The sequence below is a fragment of the Manacus vitellinus genome, unplaced genomic scaffold (assembly GCF_001715985.3).
Source record: "Manacus vitellinus isolate BGI_N305 unplaced genomic scaffold, ASM171598v3 scaffold_23_pilon, whole genome shotgun sequence".
Lineage (NCBI taxonomy): Eukaryota > Metazoa > Chordata > Aves > Passeriformes > Pipridae > Manacus > Manacus vitellinus.
The window spans coordinates 9,252,158-9,278,656 of record NW_021939718.1 but is presented as its reverse complement, the minus strand read 5'-3'; the positions used below and the strand labels follow the sequence as shown (position 1 = coordinate 9,278,656).

General features: G+C 41.2%; 1 protein-coding gene across 2 annotated transcripts; it reads left to right on the top strand.

Moving 5' to 3' along the window:
* Window positions 1–223: 223 nt before the first annotated feature.
* Window positions 224–21,391, top strand: MARCHF3 (membrane associated ring-CH-type finger 3). 2 transcript variants are annotated; one of them, XM_008925119.2, is made up of 4 exons: window positions 224–878; window positions 2,449–2,653; window positions 16,384–16,593; window positions 20,709–21,391. In XM_008925119.2, exons 1-4 carry the CDS (start codon window positions 694–696, stop codon window positions 20,865–20,867), a joined length of 759 nt encoding a protein of 252 aa, XP_008923367.2. In that variant the 5' UTR covers window positions 224–693; the 3' UTR covers window positions 20,868–21,391. The 2 variants fall into 2 exon arrangements, with proteins under 2 accessions (XP_008923367.2, XP_017928293.1); XM_018072804.1 differs by having other exon boundaries at window positions 2,446–2,653.
* The last annotated feature ends 5,108 nt before the right edge of the window (window positions 21,392–26,499 follow it).

Here is a 26,499-nt window from a genome sequence, read left to right as displayed (position 1 = left end):
GTCTCTCTGCCATTCTCTGCGAGGTGTCCCGTGCGGAAAAACTCTTCCTCTCGGGAAAAGAGAACGAGGCAGCCAAAAACTGGGCTCCTGCACTGTCCGGTCCCAGACGAAACCCCAAAAGCCCTTGAACGAAGGAGTTCCCAGGTGTCCCTGCGGTCACCGTGCTTTCCCGCGATCCCTTCCCCTCTCCCCGCACCTGTGCTGCCCCGCACGGGCGGCCCTGCTCTGCTCCCATCCCCTCCCTGACTCCCCGTCCTGGAAGAAACAGATGGCGGGGGTGCGGGGAGGACACGGGGACGGGACCCTAGGGAAAAAGAGAAAATTCCAACATCTCTTTTCAAACCTATGACAAACTAAAAAGGGCACAAGTAAAGATTGTATAGCCCTTTGAAACATTTCAAAGGCGAGGATGACAAATGGTTCAGTCTTTCTGTTTATCGCTTGTGACCTTAGGAGTCTGCAGAGGGAAAAAAAAGCAGCAGAGAGCTCTGTCTTGCTGTGTCTGAGATGGACAGACTGTTTTTCAGTGTCACATAATGTTTTAAGCTGCCGAGCAGGCTTCAGGAGTCTGGGGCAGGGAGCTAGGAATGTTTCTGCTCACAGGGGTAGCAGACAGGGATTGACGTGCCCTTTGCCCCCACACCACCACCCTGTTCTCCCTCTTGCCCAGATGGGGACCCGCTGCCCAGCGCCATGAGGACGAGCCGCTGCAGTCACCTGCCGGGAGTCCCACCAGAGCACCCACTGGCTCCTGTGGGCAAGGCCCTGCCTGGTGGCAGCGGTGCCCCAGCCAGCAGCTGCCCTCAGTATGTCATGCAGGTGTCGTCCAGAGATGGGCAGCTGCTCTCCTCCGTCGTGAGGACGCTTGTGACACAGAGGTACGTGGGGGCAGTAAATTGGGATGGGCCCTTCCCTACTGGATGCACCTTCCACAGCTGCTGCTGCGAGCCCAGGGGGAGCCTGAAGAAAAGATGTGCTGTGCTTCATGAAACATTACCACAATGCACTTGTCATTGAACCCTCATTCTAATATTCTCACTGAAAATGTTGGGATAAATCAAATTCTCTGTTTTTTTTAGTATTAGAAAGCAGGCTTACTTAATTCACAGCGCTGGGTGCACATGGGGTCCCTCCACATGCACACACACTTTCAAAACTTTTCACTATTTGTACATTCTAGCCAACAGAGAAACTAATATTCATTGTCTATAAATTGCATAATTCTCTCATTAATTAGTATTCTAACGGTTACTGATTTCTCATTTCGGCTAATCAATCCACATTTTCAGTCTTTTTTATCATCTTTTTATTCCCAGATACAGAGTGTTTCAGTACAACTGCTGAATTGTCTTTGTTAGTTTCTTTTTTATCTGAAAATGTCCTTGTGGTCTCTCAGCCTTTGTTTGTTGAAGCATGTCAACATTGGTTTAGCAAAACCTAAAGTTTCAGTGATTTTCCCAAGCTGTGTTCTCACAATGGCAGCTTATGACAAACCTTACTGAACACTGGTTACAGTGGACATACACACTGCTTATGGTTAATTAAAACAATTCATTGGAAAAGTTAATTAAAACAATTAATTAGAAAGGTTATTAGGAAAGTTATATTGTTTCTGACAGCATCCTAGTGATTATGCTACATCATGTGGCACATTTCCTAAACATTTCCCAAGCCAGAGTGACATTTTGTCCGTGGTAGTGACAAAATCTTCATTTCTGAGATCACTTGACTTGGTGTATGTGGTAGGGAGAGTTTTTGTTACCAAGACCTCAAACAAGAGATTGACCTTCTCAACCTCATCAGTCAGGGGAGCTGAGCTGAAGCTACAGTGAAGAGGCCCCATGTTTCAGCAGCACTGGTGCTCCCAGCCTGCTTCCTCTTTCCTCCCACTGCACCCAGGCACCACCCAAGGACACTGCCTTCCTCTTTCCTGAAAGGTTCCTCTGTAAAACAGAGCATCTTAAGAGTTAAAATCAGAGTCTTTAGGTTATCAGTGGCAGGAGGAGCACCCCTCTCCCTTTGCATGTTAGCACTTCCCACCAGGAAGGTGGGTGGATTGAGGGGAGGCAGTGCAGAAGAAAAGGCCAGAGGATCACCATTGGAATAAGAGGTGGCACCCTGTACATGAGGAGTGATGACACACATCACCACTAGCATAAGAGCTGCCCAGCTGAGGCAGATTTAAAACTTCCCTGATGCACTTGGAGATTTCTTGCACCACTGCTTTGTGAAGAGGTGGGAAATACAAAAATGCAGAAGCACTCGGTTATCTGTCTCTCACCTTCCACTCTGGTGTTTTTGCTTTACACTTTCTGTTGGCCCAGCAGCTTGGAGTAGTAATTACAGAGCAAAGTACTCAATCTACAAGTGTTTCCTGCACTGTTAATTCGTGACATGCACGGAGCCTGGTGTACTGACCAGTGATTTTCTCTCCCCTTCCTCCAGCAGCCCCTTCAATGACCGGCTGATCTGCAGGATCTGCCACGAGGGCAGCAGCCACGAGGACCTACTGTCCCCCTGCGAATGTACAGGGACCCTGGGGACCATTCACCGCAGCTGCCTGGAGCACTGGCTGTCCTTTTCAAACACCAGCTGCTGTGAACTCTGCCACTTCAGGTTTGCAGTGGAGCGCAAACCCAGGCCACTGGTGGAGGTCAGTACGTGGGGCACGTCCGTGAAAGCTCAGCTTTACTGAGAAAATCATGTTTGTTTCGTACGGGCGTCACAAAGCCTTTGCAGCTCCATGGAAGCCACAGCGAGCTGTGAATTTGGGGTTTGGCAGTCTGAGGGCAGGAGCTCAGGGAAAGGGCAGGAATAACGAAACCCTAATTTTGAACTGAATCAAAACAAGCGAGAAGAACAGGTTCAATGGGTTTGCTTCAGTGCAAACCTGAGTGAGGATTTGAGAAATAGTGTGCAGCAAATTCCTAGAATATCAGACAGCTTGGTTGGAAATGGAAGAGAGGTAAGTAATTGTTTCTGTAGAAAGCAAGACAGGTGTCAGGACTCAGCATGTTAAATATAGGTCAGGAATTTTTTTTGTTCTTGCTTTTGAGAGAGAGGTAACAAACTGAGGAGCCTTAGAAATGTAGTTTCCATGTCAAGCCCACTAGAAGGAATTGTTCTTGTATAGTGTCTGGCATGTTTAGCCATTTGTGAGTGACCTTTTGGCCTCCTCTTGCCTATTTACTAGACTTAACAGTGAATTGGGCAGTTGTTTCTCCCTTATCAATGAAAATTCCGTTTTTGCCAACAACAGATGTTTTAGCAGCGTCATGAAGTTCTACAGGTTTTAGGGGCCTTTTGGTCCTCAGAAAAAGAAAAAAAACAACAAAAAATTAAAAACCCAAAATCACTGTCTTGACACTGTTAATGAACTTTGTCCTCCCGTGTACTAATTTGGAAAAAGAGAAAGCAAAAATTATGGTTTCTGTTGAATTTAAAAATTAATTACAATAGTAACATTTGACAAAATTAATGAGAAGCATCTTCTTGTACCAGTTGGTGACACAGGCACTTACAGGCTGAGCTAGGGTTCAGGACAACATATCTATCCTGTGCATTTTAGTTGTTCTGTAAATTTTGTCATAACTGGTGAAAGGATTTGGTGCTAAATACATCTTTGGTGCTTCCTGCAGGCCTCCAACCTCTGCAGGGAAGCTGGTCTCAGTTTGAGAAATGCTGATGTTGAGTGTTCTCAGGCTGTCAGCAACTAAGCAGCAGAATCTTTACAACTGAGCATTCTCCAATTTAAATGGCAGCATCTTCTGGATGTTCAGCTGCTCTGAGTCTGTGCCAAAGAGTTCTTGGTTGCAGCTCTGGCGCAAGAGTGGTTTTACTCTGCATTTGCCTTCTGAGAAGAAAGATAAGCAATGCTGAGGCAGTGCAAAGTAAACAGTTTGGTTTTAGAGCTCAGCTTCTCCAAGCTATTCCCTTGTGACAGCCCCTCATGCGGCCTGTGTTGCACAGATTGGATGTGGCACTGGTCAGAGCTGATAATGTTTGAAGGAGTCAAAAGCAAAGCTAAACCTGCCTGGGCTGGGAGACTTTTGTTGCTTGATAGTTCCCTGCTGAAGTGAGACTTTGGCCAAAGCAATAATAAATAATAGCAACAACAGCAATGATAATTACAGTAATAATGATAAAGCTGCCTTTTGTTTCTCAGCTGAGGACAAATAAGAACCATGTGCGAGAACGTTTCTGAAACAGTTAAATGCTTTTATCTTTACTACCTAATATTTTCTGGCTTCTCAGCTGCTTACACCCACGGTATTTTAGTGCAGTAATCAACAATTGTGTGCAATTGCAGAAAAGGTAATAAAAAAGCACAGTCCTTTGTGATCCTATGAAAGGACTATGTTTTCAGTTTAGAAGGAAATTGAAGATGTATTTTTATAGTTGAGAGCAGCAGAGACAAAGAGTAACTGAGTTGCACGTAAGGGGACAAATTAAAAAGAAGGATAATCAAACTTCTTGATTTCTGATAGTGTAATTTAAGTTTGTCCTGAAAGTTTATATTTGTTTAGTACATGGTGCTTTGAAATGCAAAGACCTCCCCATGCAAATAATTACAGCAAATCTGAAAGTTCCCAAAGCATGACTAAATCAGATGCAAGTAGCCAGATTCCCCCATCCTCTTTGTCCTAAAAGCACTTCACTGTCTGTCTGTCTGTGTTACCTAGAGTGTGAGGTCATGAAGGGAGGTTTATCAGATATAACAGGACCATCTCTCACAAAAATCTGCTGTAATGTTCGGGTGAGTGACAAGCCAAAGTGGCCATCTGCTCTTAACACCATTACGTGTATATGTTTGGGGTGCGGTGTCAAAGTTCTCTTCCTTTAGTGAGATAATTGATTCTCCAAATATTCCCCTGAACTAGATAATGGAAATGGTAAATAGTCTTCCTTTCATTGGAGGTGAACGATGCATGTACCAATGCATTTTAGGAGGTCAAGAGGGACTATTGTACTCATAAAGTGATTTGTACAGCATAGTCTATAGAAGCTCATCCAGTAACTCCTCAGCAGGCCCTGTGTCGTGTAGAGAATACATCCCATTCAGGGGTCAGTGACAGACAGTATAAAAATGTTTGAAGCAATCAGTCGCCGTATTGATCTTTTCTCCTAGAAATCTTCCATCAAGGAAAAAAAGGGAATTTCTGACTATTCAAAGATATATTATTCTCCTTCTTAGAGGGGACAAAAAAAAAAAAAAAAGAGCATAGTATTGTGTTTTCTCCCCATCCCTTGGCTGGACTGATCACTGCTTTTTAGTGCCTTAGCTATGGGTGTGGAAGAAATTTGTATCAATGGAAACAAATTGAGATACTTCACTTGCTTTAACCAGAAACATCATACCTGCTGTTAGTGCTCAGGAGAGGCTGCAGCAGCAGTGAACTTGAAATGAAGTGAGCAGTAAGTGGCAAAGCTAATTGTTCAGCCATATTCCTTCCTCTTTGTGTAAGTCATTGTGGAAGCAGCAGAGGATTTCTTGCTGCACTTCGTGATTGGATGAGAACATAGCATTTCTCTCCCCTTCCCCTCACCATGTTGTTAGTTTTCCACTAGTTCATTATGAAATGAAAGCATAAAATTTTGTTGTAAGATGTCTTTTTGTTCTCTTTTAGGCAGTTGCTCATGGTTGCACTAAGGATGTGAGGCCATGCACTCAAACAGGAGATCTTTAGCTCCGATGCAAGGGACATATCTACAGCTGTATGCTGCTTCCTGCATAGGACACAAAAATACAAGGAGATCACTTCTGCTTTTCCTTCCTAGCTTATATTATGTGCAGCAGTCTGTTTTTTCCTAGATTTTCTTTGCAAGGAAAAGCAAAGGAAAAACAACATTCATTTTGACTTGCACTTCCTCTTTCATACATCATATCTTTTCTCCATCATAAGCTTCTCTCTGGTCAACTGCATACTTCTCAAGGATAGTTTTTGCCATAGGACATGGATTTTTTGTCTAGGGGAAAAGCTTGTCCCAAGAAATGTACGGTCTGCTAAATTTTTGATGCCTAAAACCCAAACAGAGAGGCAGGAAATGGTAGTACGATCTGTCAGGCAGATCCGTCTTCCCAGCATCAAATTTGCCAAGCTCCTTGGCCTGTGGCAATGGATTTACCATATGTAGGATGGAAAAAATCCTGTCAAAGATGGACTGGTAAAGAAAAAGAAGGAAACAGCTCAAATGTTATAGAAACAAAAGTTTTTAATGTTGTTTAAACATGTCTTAAAATGGCTTTTTGTGTTTCTGCAAAGTCGCTGCTCCTTCTTCCCGACACCCTCTGTGAAGGACTCTTATCCCCCATACAGGAGTGTCCTGGGAAGATGTCCTGAGGTGTTCTCATTGGCCTTTGTTAACCCCTTCCTCTTGGCTGTTAACTGATTGGTTTTTCTGCAAGACCCTGAAGCTGTAATTGGTCCCCTTTTAACCCTCCTAAAAGCCTTATAAACCCCTATCCCCACAATAAACTTCCTCTTTCGTCTCTCCCTCCCTGGTGGTCTGTGTGAGCTCCTTACGGGGTCGCCGGGCCACATGGTGGGGGCAGGGGGGAAGAGCATTCACCTCCAGGTAATGGGCTGGCACCCAGGGCCTGAAGGTTCCCCCTCCAATTGATCTGCTGTATTGGCCCACTTCTTTTTTTAGCTGAGGTGATTCTCCCCAGAAGAGCTGTGTTTCCAAACCATGAATCAGGTACTATGGTGGTGATTAACCAGTCCTTCAGCATTCAAGGAAAACGATTTGTGTCTTTTGCCTCTTGTTGTATCGGATGAAGGAGCTCTGGTGACTTGCCCTTTGGCAATTCAAAGCAGCTCAGATTTAAATTGTCTTGATTATGCACTGCACTCTATGGGAACTGTTGTGCTACCTCCAGCTGACCCTGCTTCTGGTGGGACTTCTCAGAGCATTGAGACCTCAAACTTCCTTTTTTCCCCATCACTTGTGAACTTCTTCCATCACAGCAGTGCTGGGGAGATTGGGCTATGTTGTTGTAAAGAAGGAAGAGACAGATTGTGGTACACAAAGACTTGTTTTCATATTGAAGATCACTGAGTCCTTCAGTTCATCTCCCTTCTGGAAGGCACCTGCCAAGCTCTAGCATGGAAAATTGAAACATCAGTGCCAATCACTGGAGCTTTCTGTACCATTTTGGAGCTACCATTTGGAGTCGCTTTTGCTAGATAACAGCAGCCCTTGGCAGGCATCAGCAGAGCAAGTCTAGCCATTTCATTTGATTTCAAAGCTCGTTCTTTGGATAGGGGATTGGAGACATCACAGTCAGTTAAATGGAGCTATTTACCAGTAGTCCAAGAGGTCTTGTCCACATGCACAGGGTTCACAATAATGCAAAATTCAACTCAGGAAGTGCAGTCAAGGTCTGAACCCACCTCTTCTACCCTGTGCTAGATGTGCAGCATCCCTGTACAGTGTAATGGAAACTACAGCTGTGTGGGACATATGCCTGGGCATGTGCATATCTCACTATCAAGGTGCCTAAGGATGAGTATCCCAAAGGAAAAAGCAGCTGCTGCTGAGTAGCCCTCCTTCTCTCTCTCGGGTCTTGGTCCCCCCACTGCCAGTGAGATCCTGTCTGTGTTTGACACAGAGGTCCCAGACTGAAGCAGCAGAAACTCTAGACATAGAAGGAAAGAGAAATTTATAATATGGTGGTTGGTATGCATAGATCTGATGTTCCTTGTAACAAGCTGGAAGGATCTCAAAACCAGCACAGTGAAATCAAACTGGCAGCAGTTTCAATTAGTGACTGTTATAGACCTTCCTGTTTTATATAAACCCTTTTAATGCAGCCAATCCACAGAAAGCAATCCACTGTAGAAATGTGTGACATTATTCACATAGCTACTTTTGCTGTTTCAGCATGAAGATTAGTCAAGCTTTATGTAAGTATCATCTTCATTTCAATTTCCATATTGCATCTATGTTGCTTCCACTTGGCTTAGCACAGAAACAGACACAAAACTAGGTAGTACAAATGTATTTACGTGCAATAAAATGTTAGAAAACAGCCAGCCATAATATAAAAATGGTATAAAAACATTATGTGACCATATGAGTCAGGCTTGTGTTTCTTGTAAGTTACTTACATGTTTTAAACCAACTAGGATTTGGTATCTACTGCAAACAAACAGAAAGCACTTAATTAACAATATAAAACTCATAAGCAAAATAGCATTAAGAGAAAAAATAAAGTCAGAATCTTTATCACAATATTGGGAAGAAATTAACTTCAGTTCTTCCCCAGTTTGCTGCTGGCTATAGAGCTCATGTTAGTAAGGAAAAATAAATTAAAAAAAAATCTAAACCCTACATTTATGCATGAAGTAGTTAAGGTAAGATTACATTATAATTTCAACCTCCCAGAAGCCTTACATTGAAATATGAAATTACTTCTTGTGCAAGACTTTGAGTCATGCTGTTTTTATCTCTTGGGATTCTTCTTACTTATTTTTCTTCTCCACTGCTCAGTGAAGCAAGTCATTAGCATTAAATTACTGTAATGAACAGACACCAGATTTGCTGCATGTAGATTTTGAGAGGATCATGCTTAAAGCCAGAAGGAAGATAAATGGTTACTCAGCATAGTCAGGAAGGAAAACTCACAAATCAAAGTTTAGAGGAACTGCTGCTGTCCATAGAGGTTGGGGAGCAGATAAGCAGATAGGGCTGGGAGCAGATAATTTAAGGATGTGTGTTCTCTTTCCCTTCTTGACCAAAAAAGGGCAGATTAAAAGGGCAAAGTGATGGAGATGCTTTTCTACCTTATTGTCTTCAGATGTGAAAATAATCTCTCCAGGACCCAAGTCACACAGGGAGAATGTGGAGCAGCCATGTAGATTTCCAGCAGAAGTATGTCTGAGTTAAAGAAAGCATTAAAGAAATTAATAATAAACTCCCCAATAAATATAGTTTTAAATCCATAAACTCTTCAAGATGCACTTTTTTTGATCTATTCATTACCATTGGGCAAAAATCCAGAGACCAAACCAGTCTGTTCTCTCTCCTTTAAGAAGAAATTAAGTAGCTGTTTTAAGTACCTTACAGCAAAAATTTGCTACAATGCTTGACTTTTCCCAAGCACAAATCTTTCTCATAGTACTGACAGCAAGAATGCAAACAAGAGCAACCCACTGCCCCCTCCCCTCCAAAAAAAAACCAAACCAAAAATTACTTGTCAGTGAACAGACTGTGCCTTGAAACCATCACATCTGTAACTGCTCATTCCTAAATTTATAGTGATCAAGGACAAAAAACTTGAGGGAAGTTCACAGGAGAAAGTGACTGAACAGTCAGAGATGCTACTCTTTAAGGATGAGCAAGATGAGGAAAAATGCTGGGCGTTTTCAAAGGTGCAGCTATTTTTGTTTTAGATAATGGTTTTGGTGACTTTTCTTTGGACATCATGATTCTGTAAAGGAGTTCTAAACTATGTCATTATTATCTATCTCTGTCCTTCGTGCTGATAGCATTTCCTGACACCAATAGGAGCCAGTCAGAGTTTGACTTTTCTACGAAAACAGAAGTGCTAAGATGAAAAGTTTTATTGCGTCTGTCTTTTTGGAGTCCTATCAAGCATTTATTATCTATCATGATTTTTGTTTCCATATATTTCAGCTTGTAGATCAGGACATTTGCAATGTGTTGAAATGGTTTATTCTTTTCAGAAAACAAACAAAAAAAATATATGTTGCCAATAACAAATCTGCTTAGCTTTTGAATTAAAATGCAAAACTTGTTTTTTGTTGATTTTCTTGAATGCATACATTTCTTTCCAACTGGGAATATAGTCATGCAAAATAGAATGGGAGTAATATTGATAAAAAGAAATACTGCTTCTCCCACAGTTCCACAAAATCTTTTGTTCTTGACACATATTGAAATCTTTTACCTGTTACAAACATGTCCTGAAATGTAAGTGATACAAGTGGATAGAAGTGATACAAGTGGATAGTAGTAAAACAGAATAGCAGTAAGTCAGACTAATGTTAAAAAGTCTATTGTGTAATTGGACCTGCAAGAAATTTTGTAGATTTTAACAGCATAATATAGCAAGCTTTGCTTATTTGCTATCAGAGAATTACTAATGCTTTTTTTAGAGGTTGAAGAAGTCTAATCCAGAAACTGGACTCTACATCTACTTGGTGGAGCTTTGTGTATTGTAGAATCATAGAATGGTTTGGGTTGGAAGGGACCTTAAAGACCATCTCATTCCACACCCTGCCATGGGGAGGGACACTTTCACTATCCCAGGTTGCTCCAAGCCCTGTCCAACCCGGCCTTGGACACTTCCATGGATGGGGAAGCCACAGCTTCTCTGGGCAACCTGTGCCAGGGCCTTACAACCCTCACAACCAAGAATATCCTGATATCCAGGATATTCTACTCTCTGTCAGTGTGAAGCCATTTTCCCTTGTCCTGTCACTTCAGGCTCTTGTAAATAGTCTCTCTCCGTCTTTCCTGTAGCCCCTTCAGGTCCTGGAAGGCCACAATTAGGTCACCCCAAAGCTTCTCTTCTCCAGGCTGAACAATCCCAACTCTCTCAGCCTTTTCTCACAGCAGAGCTGCTCCATCCCTCTGATCATCTTGGTGCCTCCTCTGGACTTGCTCCAGCAGCTCCATGTCCTTGCTGTGCTGGGCCCCCAGAGCTGGATATCACTTTCGGTTCCAGGTTCTCCATGGCCTTTCTCACCCCAGCCCTACACAACCTCATAGATAACTTCATCTCTCTGTTCTTCCCAGGTCACCTATTGTAGCTTCAACTGTCTGTGCATGTGCTTCTTGCCCTTCAGTTTGACCAGCAGTTCCCTACTTAGCCATGCTGGTCTCTTGTCTTCCTTGCCCAATTTCTTTCTCCTGTTTTTCAGCTGGCAAATGACCCAAGGTCTAGGTTGGAAATTGAGTTATGATATGAAAGCAACAGCCTGCAGTACTCTCCTTACACTTAGGAACCAACCCTAGGTGCTCTGTGGTTTATTCTTTTCAGAAAAAAAAACAAAAAAAAAAATTGAAAGTGTATCATACACCATCCTTACAATGAAAAACCTATTTTTTTCCACTTTCAAAAACCATGCAAATGTAGCAAAATTCATTTACTATTCCGAAAAGAAGCCTTGGCTCATTCAGACATCCACAATTAAAATATTGTCTGGAATTTGAGTTATAATAGGGTTTAAACTTAAATAACAGCAAACTCATAGAAAAGTGGTCATAATATTAGCACAATAAAGATCAAATAGCTTAGTTTTTAGCTGTCAAATACACAGGCCTCTGTCTCTGGGATCAAAGAAACATGTCTGTGAGCTGCCACCATGGCCTTTCTAAAAGCACTTGCTAAAGACAATAACTTTGTGCCAGTAACTGAATGTTTGTTTTAAGCAGGAAAGCCAAAAACTGAAACATAAGTATTTTCTCAACTGAAAAGGAACTGTCAAATGTTTGTTTTCCTTAGGAAAACACTAGCCCAGGAAGGATTCAAGTCACCCAAAATGTTTTGTTGCTCTGAAAACAAGCATACATACCATTCTAGTCTGGGAGGCTTTATTTTGATTTACATGTACTTAAGCCAGGCCTCAAAAATTTCACTAAAAACATTAAAACAAATTTTTCAAGTAAAAAAAAAATAAATATTAGAACAAAACTGTTTGGGTGGGGTTTTTGGTTTGGTTTTTTTTGGGGGGAGGGGGGAGAGGCAATACATAGTCATCCTGGTCTTTAAAAATGTTCTTCATTCAAGAGGAAAATTCTAAAAAACAGGCAATATCAGTATTTCTGTGCTGAAAGCTCAGGGCAAAACACTCCCATTGGTCGCTGCTGGCATGGAAACAGAAAAAACAATAATTGCCAACAGTTCTGATTGTGTACAGGCTGCTTTCACCAAGATGGATCGCAGAACTATCATCATGAAAAGGACTAAATGAACTGATTTGTTTGAAGTGCATAAGCTAAATTTAGTTCAAAGAAAAATACATTTAGGATAGATAACTCCTTCTTGTCCTCTCCTCCCAGCTTCATGCATGATAACTATTTAAATAACCTGCTGCTGGTGTGACTCCAGCAATGATTCTTTAAAATCAGTTTTCCAAGAAAAATATAGTGAACTAGAAGAGCTCTCCAGCAGAAACAGGGTGTAGCCTTAGGGTCTAATTGGGGAAAACACTATGTACATACTTTACTTAGCATTTGTGAGTCACCTAATTGAAGCTAGACCTGTAGATATGAGCACTTCCAGGATTTGCCCTTTGGCAATGGTGAAGTAGCTCAAAATTTTGTAGGTGTTTTACAGCAGTTTTCTGCTGGCAGCTGATTTTGGTTAGGATGGATGAATTCTGAATGTGTGCGTCTCCTGTGTGTTCTGGTCTTCAGTTGCTGCTTGTTCGGATGATTTCCTTCTCCAGTTCTTCGCTTTGCTGGCACCTTGTGCTGATGCCTCAGCCTGTCTCCCTTTTCAGAGGAGCAGTTCTCCTGTCTCTAGTTATGTTTAAACCTGTTCAAAGGAAACCGAGCCCAATTCACTCATCTCGGGAGTTTCAGATTGTTTGGTATTGTCAAATAAACATCTCTTTACATTCTCACTCGAAAGCGGATTTTTGACAGTTCCATAGATCTAGTATCATGTGCAGTTCTAAATACCAGGTAATATTTTGGAAGCCATTAGTGGTCTTGTAGATCAAAAGTCTCTCAGAGACTCTTGCAAATCCACATGAAGTTTCTGAGCACTAGAATTTGCATTCAAGTTGAAGGAAGTGTGGAGACTCCAAATTCAACTCTGCTTTGTGAAGTAAATGCAATAAATCCTTGCATGTGCCTACATGTGGCAGTGTGTGAGGTGGAGGAGCCTCAGGTGTGTTAACAGTGCTTTCTCAAGTCAAATGCAGTAAATCAAAAATCCCTTTCAAAATGTAAGCAAGTTCCTTCATAAAACTGTGCCAGCTTTATGGGTTTTAGCCTACGCTGCTCCTCATGAGAGGCTATTCCAGAGCTGCATCCTCTGAAGGATGGGAATATTTTTCTGATCCTTACCCTTTTGTGGCCAACTATTATCCATTTTTTCTCAAGCCAACATTGTACATTAGTTTAAGTAGCACTTTTACTTCACTGATGTCCCCCTTCAAGTTCTCTCTTCTTCTGGCTTCTGTTCACTTTTGGATAGCACTTGATAAAATGGAGCTTTACCAGGCAGGTCAACATTTTACTTCAAATACGACCCTTTTTATGACCTCATTTTGGTTTTTTTTTCCCCCAAATGGATATTATTACTGTGAGAGTCTTGAAGTATTGCAGAAATAATTGAGCCCATTGACACATTTTAATAGGAGAGATTTTAGTGTCATAGTGCAGATCTGACAGCTTTATCTGGCCTTACATCTTGTTCTTTGCCAGCAAGATAGTCCCTACCCTACTGTCACACTAATTAATCAGCTCAGTGCTTTGTTGGGTTCATTCTGTGGCTATCAGTTTCACAAAAGGACTTGCTGATTTGGCTTTTTAGCTATAAAATAACTTGAGTGCACATTTCCAAAGCCAAAGACTGAAACCTAGAGTCTAAACAAGGGCAGATTTAGAAATAGGTGTGCACTACTTCAGGAGAAAAATATGTGCTGTGACTGAAATCCATACAGCCATTGAAATAACTTAATCTTTGCATTTGACTTCCACTTCAGAACTAGCTAATGAAATTCCTCCAGCTTTTAAGGTTAGACTGTAGAATTGTGATGGGTTTATTTATTATTTAATACTACTCTTGCCTGTCCTGGCCTCATCTAATTACTGAATTACTTGGGTTTGACTCTTTGTTCATATATCACAAGGCATAAAGATTGCAGGAAGCCATCAGCCTGTGAAAGCAGCCTCATACCATTTTTGTCTGCTCAAACTTTCAGTCACATAAGGTGGCACACCAAAAAGTGCTGTCTGAATTCAAGTGCATTGTACTGCACCTCGTGAAAGTCATAGGGTGGAGAGGACAACGAATGCTTTAGTGTGTGTGCTCCCTCACCTGCATTGTTGCTCCAATCTGTGACTTATTTCTTGCACTGTCTGAGCTTCATGGATGCCAAAAGTAACCCAACAGACTGCAATTTGAGGATGCTGGCTCCACTGAATGGACTCATATGTTGCAGTGTGTTCTTCATCACTCAGTTACAGTGGGACAGTCACCAATGGCACCGAGATAAGGAGAGAGTGGCATTTCAATATGCCCTGGGAAAGTGGTGAACACCTACAGTTCCTACTGAGATCGAGGAGAAATGTGAGTGCTCAGCATTTCTATTCCTGGTCACCTTTTAAACAAGTACTTTTCACATCACCTTTTTGCAGTCACCTTTAAATTTAAGCAGAATCTTAATTTTCAGGTGCTTTCAGTCCCTCTTATTTCCTTCATGGTTTCACATTACAGGTACTCATGGAAATTGAACAAGGTTGCAATCAGTTCTGTTTAGAACCAACCAAATATAACCTAGATATGTTATCCATGCACCCTTGAGGATGCTTTTAGGTAAATGGATGTAAAGTTCCAAAGAAAGTGGTGCGAGCCTTTTACACATGACTTCATAGCATTCTCTAGAAACTGCAGTAAAATAAAAAGCTGTTCAAATGTAAAGGTATGTCTCCTTATTTTGTACAAGTTCTGCTTGCTGCCTCTTGCTGTTCTCCCCCTCGTACTGGTGGGATGGAGGAATGAGCAAGTGGCTGTGTGGGTGCTTAGTTGCACATTGAGGTGAACTTACCACTTCTGGTTAAGGAAAGGAAAAAAACAGTATTGAGCCTCTCTCTAGAATTAGCATCTTCCATTACAACTTCTTGCTTATAGTAGTACAGAACAGTTATGAAGCACTTCCCAATTCCTTAGGATTTTAAAAGTATTCAAGCAAATTAAAAGCCTGCATCCTGCAAAAAGATGTTTCTGATCCATGTTTTTGTGTTCTTCTGAATTGCTGAATTGCACATGAGAGTGGATCTTTGGCTGCTGATTTAGCCTGTTGCAGTTAAACCCCCCAAAAATCCTATGAAGTAGATTATTTATTATTTCGTCCTAAGAGATGGTGATGCTGAAACAAACTTGTCTGTTGATTTGTGTCTTTTTGCTGGTGCCAGGTTCATTCCTGGTCAGTTTCCTGACTCTTATTTACCCCATATGAAGATAGAGAGATAAATGCAGTATTTATTTTCATGCTTTGGGGAAACTGGGCAAAGATGAAGCACAGGCTGAAAACAGTAGAGAGGTGGGATATCTAGATGAGAAATATTCATTAGCTTGCACATTGCTCTTAGCCTTGTCAAAACTCTCAAGTCCTACTGCTCCTCCAAGTCACTGCTGTAGCATTGTAATAGGAAAGAATAAAAAAAAACCCTAAGGTGGCTGGAAATTAAGGGCATTAACTGGTGAAAGGATGAAGTTGCTTCCCCATCCTTAGTTGCTGGAGCTAAAGAGATGGGACTTCTAACTGCCATGTGTAACACACTGGGAGGAATGATATTACCAAAGAGTTTAAGGATACATGAGCCTTATCTGGTTCTGCTAGCACAAAGAAAACTCATAAAAGGATGCTGCAGAGCAGGTTTGACCAAATTCTACAGCTTATTACATTGGCAAAAATTGCAGAGCTGGGTAGTCTTCCTGTTTAAATATTGACTTGTGTGATGAGGTTTTTTTTATCTAAAGGCCTCAGTTGTACTATTGTAGGTTTAAGTTCTTTCACCTTTGCTATCTAAATCCTGTTTTATAGAAATATGGGCATGTGGGCTTGATAGCTGTTCAGTCTTAACCTTTGCTTCAGCAGTTGGCTTTCAGACACTCTGTTCTTGCAAGATTAATATTCTCTTAGTAAAAATAACTTTGTGTGCATTCAACTCTGCTTGCATGTGGATACCTGAAAGCAAGTTGAAAATAGTTTTGTGAATATTACAAAAAAAATCTGACCCCCCAAAAACATATAAACCCCCCAAAACCCCCAAAACCAAACCAAACCCTAAAATAGCATACAACATATGAAACATTTTCTGCTCACTCAAGTTGTAAGGAAATCATATGAATCATCACTCATTAAGAAGGGGGTTTCTCAAGCAGCTCAGGAGCCAAATGCCAGTGGCTGCGCTGTGCAAAACACTTCCTTTTCTCAAGGCAGGGAATCTGAATAAATGATGCAGTAGGTACACATGGATAGAGGTGGACACCAGCAGGAAGAGAGGGGGAAAAGCCCAGGCAGGAGCTCTCCATGGACAGCCAAAGCCATGTCCCACGCATGATCCACATTCCCTCCTCGAAGGGGCAGGTCTGTGTCCTCCAAGTAAGCAGCTCACCTTGGGTAAAATGTCCTTCCTCCTGCGCTAATACTTGCTTTGTCTGCATTTTGCCTGCAGTGGCTGAGGAACCCAGGCCCCCAGCACGAGAAGAGGACTCTCTTTGGAGACATAGTGTGCTTCTTGTTTATCACCCCACTGGCGACCATCTCTGGCTGGTTATGTCTGCGAGGAGCAGTGGACCATCTGCACTTTAGTAGTAGGCTAGAAGCTGTTGGCCTCATTGCACTCACTGTGGCACTCTTCACTATTTACCTCTTTTGGACCCTAGTAAGTATTGGGGTTTTTATTTGACTCACAGAAATGAGAGAAAGAACAATCGAGAAATTTAATTAGGGAGTGCTGTAGAGGGTGTGGGCCATTGCACAGAGCGTTGCTTGTATTTACCCTCCGTATTGGTAAATGTGAATTGCATCTGCAAGAAACCCCCCTTGGTTCCACACCATTTGAGTTCACTGGAAAACCAGAAAGGCAGTTTGTTTTGGGGTCAGAATTCTGAAATCTAAACACCAAAGCGGATAGAAAGAGGGAGAAGGGAAGTAACATGAAGGAGTTGAAGACAGATGCTACAGGGGGGAGTTTCATCGAAAATAATGTGGAAAATATGAAGGTACAGCGCACAGAAAAGATTTAGGTGAACAACTTGGCTACCATGGGGGTTTCAGATTTTATTCTAATGCAACTGTCTGGCCAACTTTACATTTCAAAAGCATTGGTATGGGTGCATCCCATGCTTTCCTCATTCCCCATGCTTGTGGTGCTGGGGGAGGTCCACAGCAGAACACACCTTACACCAAGGTCTGTAAAAACACAGCTGCCTTTGCAGTGCAGATTAAACTGCATCCTGCACCCCAGTGTGAGTCATTTGTATGCCAGTGCATCCTAAGAGCCACTTGATCTCTGCCAAGTTGTTAAACTGAGATCAGTTCCTGGTCCCAGTGCACTGACAGACAGTTGTCCCAGCAGAAATGAAGGGAACAGAGGGGACAGCTGCCAAAATCAGTGTTTGTCACGTTAACTGAAAACCCCAGGTTAATGTTGAGTTTGAAATTCCACACCTCTAGCTTTGGTGTGGAAAGGAGAAGAGCAGGGTGGATGCAGATTGGGTGCATCCACAGAAATGCTGGTGTGATGGTGCCGGCCCGTGACAGGAAAAGCTCATCCGAGCCTGTGCTGCCCTGAGTGGGGCCAGTCTATCAGCCCATCCTGCCTGTGTTGCTAGCATGGCCACTAATCCTACAGGGCCAGCACACAGCCCTCCTCCTCAGTGGGTACAGGCACACCACAAGGCTGATCCCTTCCAGCAGTTTTTGATCAGCGCAAGGTTCTGAGGAGGTGACACACTGAGAACCGCAAGAAACTCCCCATGTTGAGCCCTGAGTAAGCTTGGAAAAGTGAAGATGATGGAACAAAAAAACCCCATGCTACCTCACAACTAGCTCCAAAAAAGCTGTCAGAGATATTGTCTCATTTACACATTTGTTACAGTGAAACCCTGTCTCACTCATAGAGGACTGCAGCCTGATGTTGGCAGCAATCAACAGCAGGGAAAGCTGAGTTTTGCCTCTGCCTCGTGGTGTTTCTCTTTTAGTTGTTTCTGCTTTTCTGTGAAGCTGTAGCACTGCCCTGTAACAGACCATTTACTGCAGCAGTGAGGCCACACTTGTTTTTTCTGCAGTGCTGTGTGTAGATATGTCTGTCAGGTATGCAAGCAAAGGTTGTTCAAATTTCGTTTGTGTATGGCTGTCTTAGAAACCCAAATGCTGCTCCATTTACAGTCAATTATAATACACTAAGTTCACCATCACCAAACTTGTTAGAAGTTGTAAAAGGCAATTTTTAGTTGGATTTAATTAACCATGACACATGAACTTATCTGACTTTGCTTATTAAGACTACTGCAGCACCTCTACTTTAATCCCTATTCCTGTCTATTGCATTTGCAGTGGAAGTGGCAAAAATCTGTTCTGTTCACTTTATTACTTTTATCCCTTCAAAAGCATAGAGAGATATGTGTTACTGGCACTTGGAGAACATGGTGATAGTGAGCCTGATGTAAATTCATACCTTGGTTGATTTAATCAAAATACAGTATCTTTGATGTCCATTGAGCTGTGGACAGTTGTAATTCCACTCTAAACTATTATTCAGAGCAGTAGGAGCTGAATGGGCTAAGGAAGCAATGTGTGCAGCAGGGAAAGGCAAGGCAAGAAGCCCTTCAGGGCACTGAATCACTTAATGATTGAAGCTAGAAGGCTAATCCCATCAAAATTCTTCACCAGAACCTGTCTTGTAATTTTTTTCAAATGGGACAATCCTGTATTGCTTACTTAGTTATGGCAGGGAATGTGTTGGGTGCTGTGGGGTGAATTACACACAACATGATATAATGCCCCTTTAGGTCATGGGAAAATTAAGAAAACTAAAACTTTATTTCATTTCCAGTAAATCAGTTTTCTTCTCTGAAGGCAAAAGCTGGCACATAGATTATTTACACACCTACAGTTACCCCAGTGAGCAGTGAACAGGAGAGATGCTATTTTTAGCACCCAAGAAACTGTTTTATCCCTTCCTCTAAAACAGATAGGTTACTCACAAAAAACCGCTGCTGCTTTTCCTCTATATTTAATCACTGCAGCTGATGTACACACACCAAAAAAAGCACCTACTACTCCTGAGAAGAAAGCTCCAGACACAAAAAGGAGATTGCTATTTAAACTAAGAATTCAGGGCCACACTCTGCTTTCTCTTGCATGCAGGTCGTCTTAATTCCTCTAAAATCAAGTAGCAGCTTGGTGTAGAGCAGGATGCGATCCTTTAGCTTCCAGCACAACATAACTGCTGGTTTAAAACAACAGCTAGACCAAGTTAGAAAGGGAGACACCCCCTTTGCTGTCTTACTGAAGAGACCAAGAAGGGAGTTTAATGTGTCAAGGGTCCAAGAAAATCTAGTCTTTCTTTCAGAATCTCAGAAGTTTCTCGTCCAGTGTAACACTTTAGGGTGAGTAACTGGGACTGCTGAAATTCAGTAGCTGACATCACTTGGAAACTGCCCCAGGCAAGAACCCTCTGTAAAAAAACTTACCTAGTGTATCTTGTGATAACTTAGCAGTTAAAGCCTGGCTTAACAATGCAGCCTTTACTCAAAGAATCTCATGTGATGCTACTTGAAAATTCAGCCTAAACTGTGGCTTCACTCTCCTGAACAGTCACTGTCTTTTGCATGGCATCCACCTTTGCAGATGTTTGGGTGTTTTTACCCTCCTCGATACACCACATGAACTGTCTTTTTACAAGAGATTTCTCCTTTCATATACAAGGCTCCACAGAAAAGAGAAGCAGGATGCTTTACCTTCAGGGGGACTAGAGGGGAATGTAAGATGAGAAATCAATTCATCTGTTGAAGAGCTGCCTTTGGGAAACTGCTTAGTAAACAAAAGCTTTATAGGTTTCCCTCATTAACAGCACACAGCTGTATAAAGGTATAATAAAACAAAAACAAAATCTTTTTTTAGCCCTTGTGGGATATTTTTGAACAGTCAATTTATTTAGTTAAAAGCACCTTTTTGCAAAAAGGAAAGGATACATTCACTGCATGGGTCCCTTCTGCCCACAGCTCAAGAACACTTCACCCCAAAGGTCCCAACCCAATTTACAATTTGTTTTTTGTTGTTTTGTTGGTTTTTTTTTAAACTGCACATGTACATCATCTCACACAAATACAACTCCCACAACACCTGGCTGTCACTAAAATAAGTAGTAAACTACTTTTTAAAAACACAGGGCCAAGCTATCTTGCACATCCGTAGCAGTCAGGCATTCCTCTTCCACAATAAGGTTGAAATTGGTTGGCTGATTAAAATACTTCAGAGACAATAGAAATTGAGATACACATGTTGTCAGATGGCTCACACTGATCTGCTACCTCTGTGCAATCCTGACTTTGATGCATTCAGCAATAAAGCATTACAAGGTAGAACATATGACCCTGCACAGAGTTTAGGTGCCTGCAGGCCTTCACCATCCATCCAATTGCACTGTTTGTCACTTTAAACCACAGCATGGAAGCATCCTAAACTTATTCTCAGTGTGTCTGTCAACAACCCTAGTTCTTGGGAAAGACAGAGGCAGGATGTCTGATTTTTTCATGTTATAAAAAAGGGGAAGGACAGGTAGGCAACAGCAGAAACAGTACAGGCTGCTTTCCTTCTCTGCTGTGGCATCTTGGGCACGAGTCACCTACAGGGTAGTTCTCATCTTTTCACCACTTTTTGCCTGTTAGGCTGCTTCTCAATTTTTTGTTCTGCCCAAAGACACTTCCCTCCAAGTCCCATTGAATCCTTGGAGGAGCACAGTGACTGAACCCATCTCTGTTCTCTCCCCAGGTGTCCTTCAGGTATCACTGCAGGCTCTACAATGAATGGCGTCAGACCAATCAGAGGGTGATTCTGCTCATCCCAAAGTCTGCTCACGTCCCCCACAACCAGCAGTCCCTGCTGGGCCTACAGCCCCTCAAAAGGAACTCAAAGGAGACAATCATTTGATTTGGGCAGGTCTGCACAGGGGCCAAGCACTAAGAATATTTTCCTTAAACTCAGACACTGCCCAGAGCCCAGGAGCGCGCTATTCCCATCTACAAATTCTTTGCAGAGGATTGAACTACTGTTTCAATCCAAACCACAGATGCTGCAATCGTATGATATTTGCTAAGCTGCCAAACTTGTTTATTTAGCAGGTACTGTATGGATTCTACAAATTTGTGTTAATTCTTGCATCATCAAGCGATGCAAGCTTTTTTTATTGTTTAAAGTATTAAACTGTCGTAATTAACAATGGACAACAGGTTTTAAAAGTGCTTTCTTTTTATAATTTCATATTCCTACAGTATTATTTCTTTAGGTAACTAGACAGTAATCAATATTGCATTGTTTCCAAAAGTACAGCAATGGCATTCCCTCAATTTTATCTGCAGGTCCATTATACCAATATTTGGATTATTAAATTTTGTCTGTAATGAGTTCTACAAATTTATATATTATTTAAGTGCTATAAAGTGATTAGAAAAATATCTTCTCTATTTTCTGTTTGGCAGAGAAGGTCTGATAGGAACATTCTTCAGTAAAAAATTCAGCATGTGCAAAAGAGAGAAATTACACAAATTGCAGTAATCTTCCCATCAAAAGTATTATGGTACATAGGACTCAGGATAAAAAAAATGTACTTTTTCCATGTAAAAGCAACAAGTCAGGCACCACATTCTTCAGTGAAGTGCATGTTCTGTTAGTGTGAATTCAAACAATTCACTCTGCATTTACACCAAGCTGAATTTAACTCTAAGACTTACTTTTGTAAGGACAACTCTGCATGCAAAATGAATGAGATTCCTCAGAAAAGTTTTAGGAACTCATCTTGCATAGAAAACAGCATTATTTTAAAGCTGCAGAATTTTCAGCTTGACAGGTAGATTTAGCAGTGTATGGAAACCCTGACCTCTCATGGTAGCACTAAGACTAAGGCATCTCTTAAAAAAAAATTAATACAGAGCTTACTGTGGTGACCAAATTGAATTTGGAGTGCAAAGACTAGACCTTATTCCTGGATGACATGATCTATTTCCCCTTGATTTTATGCCAAATTTCTTCAACAATTCTTTACTCTCAGAAGACACAGTTATGTAGATAGACTCATTTTAAATAATTACACAAAATTTTACTAGCAAATGCTGCTAGAACTAGAATTTGATACAACGAATTTGATTTAATTTTTTAGAAATGTGTGTAGATGGCAATGCCATCATGTGCTTTGTTTTCCAAACTCTGTGGGAACTGAAAACAAAAAGGAAGACATAGCAGGAAGGCTAATAATTTGTCACTCAAAGTTCAAGGTATTATGTGTCTTTACCATCAGATGTGAACTTATTTGATGTTGTGTTTGCTCTGTGGGAGAAAAAAAGCCTAGTACACAAAGCCAAATCTGTTATCTTTATTCTGTCTGTGGACCAGTCTAGCTAAAAGCATGTTATTTAACACTATTCTTTGTAACTGTCAATTTCATGGGGATATAAAAATCAACTAACTATATAAAGCAATAATAGCCTCATTCTGACATAAAACTACTTTAAAAGCAAGACGTAGGAAAATCATGAACCTGCGGATCTATACTCATAATAAGGTGAGAGGTTGGTCACATTTGGCCATGAATAACTGCTTCTCTTCCAGAGAAAACTATACAAGACTCTGAATACATGGATATCACAAACTCTATGATATCCTAAAACCTGTAGTGCTTTTTTTTTTTTAAATAAACTCTCTCCCCAAAGGTCACTTAACTATGTGGGTAGAAGACTGAACTTGCACTTTAGCAGAGTTCCAGGTTAAAAGAAAACCTGCTGGGCACAGAAATAAAGCAGATCCAGCTAGATGAGGACACTGTCAGACAGGGTTTTAATGCCTATACCTTTGCTTCAGATAAGCTTTCTTCAGAACTGTTACTGCTTTTGCTTCTTTGGGAGATGCCCCAGAAAGCTGGCCCATGAAAGAAGTGTCATTCTTCGCAAGTACTATTATTGGGTTTGTTTTGTGAAGCAAAAAATTAGGAGGACATGGAATTAAGTGGCAACTAGAAAAGCAATTATTCAAATGAAGCCGCATGTTATATGCACGCAGATCACCACAGTGACTTGGCCCAGCTCATATTTCAAGTTTTACTTTTTGTTTAAAGACAGCTTATTTTATCTGAAGAAGGTATGCTGCAGAGCAGCCAGAGAGAAAAGTATGGTCCAGTTTAGCAAATACATTACTAATTTAGTTTCTGTGCTTGATGCAGAAGTACAGCAGAAGTGTCTGGTGAAGTCACAGTAGCAGTACCCCATGTATTTTCTTGAGGGAAAAAAAGTGTTGGAAAAGATCCAGTCAGACACTTACAGTTGCATTAAACCCATGGAAAAAAGCATACTTGTATTCTTCCTTGTTTTTCCTAAAACATAAGAACAGGGAGTTGGGAGATTACTTATTAGTCCCACTTCTGTTCTGAACTAAAGACTCACAGACAGAAGAATCTCCCTGATGAGAGTTGCTTTTCCTTCCAACTAGTTGAGGCTGTTGCCCCACCAAGTCCAAAATTCCAGTAACAACTTTATCGGTGAAGAGGCACGGACAGATTACCCACAGACCAATTTGATCGGCAAAATGTCCGCTTTATTAGAAGAAAGACACCTTATATACTGCCTATGACACTCAGACGCGTGATTCTTCTTCACACAGCATTGGATACATAAGGAAAACATACTTTGTTGTCCACTGCTAATCGGACCACAACAGGTGTCCATATGAGCTGAGGGCACACATTCAGCCTCCTGAAACTCCACCTTAACTTTGGCAGGGAGCCTCCTTTGTTCTAACTTCAACTCCTGTAGCCATATTTAGCTACGTAGTTCTTTTACTGTCTGCACCCAGCCATGCCAAGGCAAGGTTCACAGAAATGCAACAGAAATTGTTCACATATGATCTCTATTCTCCCAACACCACTCTAAAACTGGATCATTACAGCAACTATCCTACAGCAGCAACACTCATTTTTGTCTGAATAGATGTGAAAGACCAAATTAACTGCAGCAGGAGCCACAGATAGCAAAGCTTCTGGCAGTACAATAACACCTTTGTTATGCTATTGATGCCTGCTCTGCTGGTGCTAAAGGAAAAAAAACCTCAGTAGCAGTTAATTAGGGGTGAGATAAGGAAAGGTTTTAATTAAGCCAAGGCAATAGATGTTACAAGACCAGCTGTGCTTGAGATGTTACATTTTATAATGCCATCCGTCCAATCCCAAGTGTGTCCACCCCGGGTCCACCCCCTTAGAATTGAGTCTGGGGTGTATTTCGGGACCACCTCTTCATCATCTTCACCATCTTCAGAGCACAAAGGGTACACAGTCACCTAGTTTTTGACTCTGTTCTGTTGTTCAGGCCTAGATATGGGTGTTCTCTAAGCAGTATAGGCCTTGCCTTGACAAGAGACTAAACATTGCCAGTGAATTCAGGGGTAGATTTGATATGGGGAGCACAGAATGGGGTAAGAGGGTTAAGGAATGTGTAAACTACTGGTACTACAGAGAAAGGGAGTGAGGGCTGCTGCTTTTAAAATCTACTTATAAAACTTACAAAAATTAGAAAAATAAAAAACTAATAGGGGCTTAAGGCATCACTATCCCTAAAGAGCTCTCAGCTAAGCAAAAAATAAAAGTTAAACAATGAAAGGATAAGGGACCACCTTTTTTCCTTTATTTTTTTTTAAATGTCACTTAGTTTGCTTCTCAGCAACTTTAAGCTTTCTTCTCATGCAGCTGGCCTTGCCATTTACATGGTAATTCTTCCATGTAAGAATTTATATAGAAGGAACAGTATTTCATCAGTATTCAAATCAATATTTTACACTGCAGGTGATAAAAGCAGCCTATTATGGTTTAGTATAAATGGGGTGAGTGCAATTCAAAGTGAAGAAGTTTTACTTCTACAGTCTTTTCCCCTGCAAGACTAGTCTATCCCATTACATAAAGATTTAGAAATTCCATAGGCTTTCTGTTCAGCTGGAAGAAAGTCACAATACAAGCAGCATTAAAAATACTTCAGGTTTTGGTGTGGTGATTTTTTTCTTTACTCAGCTGTATAGTTCTGCCAAACTGAGACCCCTAAACTGTCATTTACATTTCATTTATTGAAACAGCTGTGCACCAGTTTCACAGTACAAAGTCACACAGGGCAATGTGGCAATTCAGTGCATAAAGGGACTCGCAGCCAAAATGTGGAACTAGCCTTGGATACAATGGATACCATCACAAATTGATATAATAGGTACTGGGGAAGGCACACGCACTAAAAGAGCTAAAGAAGCTCTCCCTTTTAAAAAAAATAACTGTGAATTTATTTAATATCTTTATCTGTTACTTTTTATGAGACCAAGCTCCATTTAACACAGAACTGGTTAATTAAACAACCATTTTCCTTGCAACAGTATTGCCTATTTACTGCCAAATACTGGTTTATGGTACTCAAAAGTATCTTTAAAAACTACTAGACAATGCAAAATCATAGAATCACACAATTCAGGTTGGAAAAAAACCTCTCAGATCATCAAGTCCAACCACTGACCCAGCACTGCCACGTTCACCACAAACCATGTCCCCATGTGCCACATCCACAGGTTCTTTGAACATTTCCAGGTATGATTATTCCACCACTTCCCTGGGCAGCCTGTTTCAATGCCTGACCACCTTTTCAGTGAATGAGTTTTCCTAATATCCAGTCCCAACCTTGCCTGGCATTGCAGGGGGTTGTTGTGACTTGACACTTCCCCTTGTTGTACCTCACACAGCTGGCCTCATCCCATCAATCCAGCCCATCCAGATCCCTCTGCAGAGTCTTCCTGCCCTCCAACAGACCAACACTCCCACCCAAGTTGGTGCTGGTGAATTTACTGAGGGAACTCTTGACCCCCTTGACCAGATCAATAAAGATACTGAACAGAGCTGTACTGAAGATGACACCACACTAATCCATTGTTATTCCACATCTCAAATTTAGTTTCACATGCATTTCCCCATAAGACAGCCTTTTCAAAAAATCAAAGAGGTACATCTTCAGGTTCTTAAATTGTTTTCAGTTCTTAAATCTTTTACTGATTAATCTCTTACATCTGTTTGTGGCAATGCTACAAAACATTTCTCTCCCTCTCTTTGCTGTCAAAAGATTACAGAACTGATTGTGGTTTTCTTCCAACTCTATTGTAAGCATACCAAATACTTTCCCAATAAAACTTGCCAAAATACAGAATCAGTATTGACGTTCTATCTACAACGTGCCCTTAAGAGCAACAACAAAACACACCACACCTTCAAAAACAAGATGCTGCAGTTGCAGAGAAAACCAGTGTTACAGTTTCATTCCATGACTTACATTATGGAGAAAGTCAGACTTGCTTGCCCTTAATTTTTTTTGTTCACAAAAGTACAAAACAACTTTTCTATGAAAATTCACATCCAAGAGTTAATTGTTAACTGTAGGAAAATCCTATCAATCAATCAAATTAAGCTGAAATGTACCTTCCTTTATTAATTCCCAAATGGAACCTTTCTTTGGGATTAATCACACAGAGAAAAAGTCCTGTTTTTAGGCAAACCCAC

Excerpts from the sequence above, each read along its gene's own strand:
- MARCHF3 (XM_018072804.1), top strand. The coding sequence starts at position 694 with ATGAGGACGAGCCGCTGCAGTCACCTGCCGGGAGTCCCACCAGAGCAC. Across the intron at positions 879-2,445 it reads AGGACGCTTGTGACACAGAG|CAGCCCCTTCAATGACCGGC; the intron begins GTACGTGGGGGC and ends CCCTTCCTCCAG. Across the intron at positions 16,594-20,708 it reads TTTACCTCTTTTGGACCCTA|GTGTCCTTCAGGTATCACTG; the intron begins GTAAGTATTGGG and ends TTCTCTCCCCAG.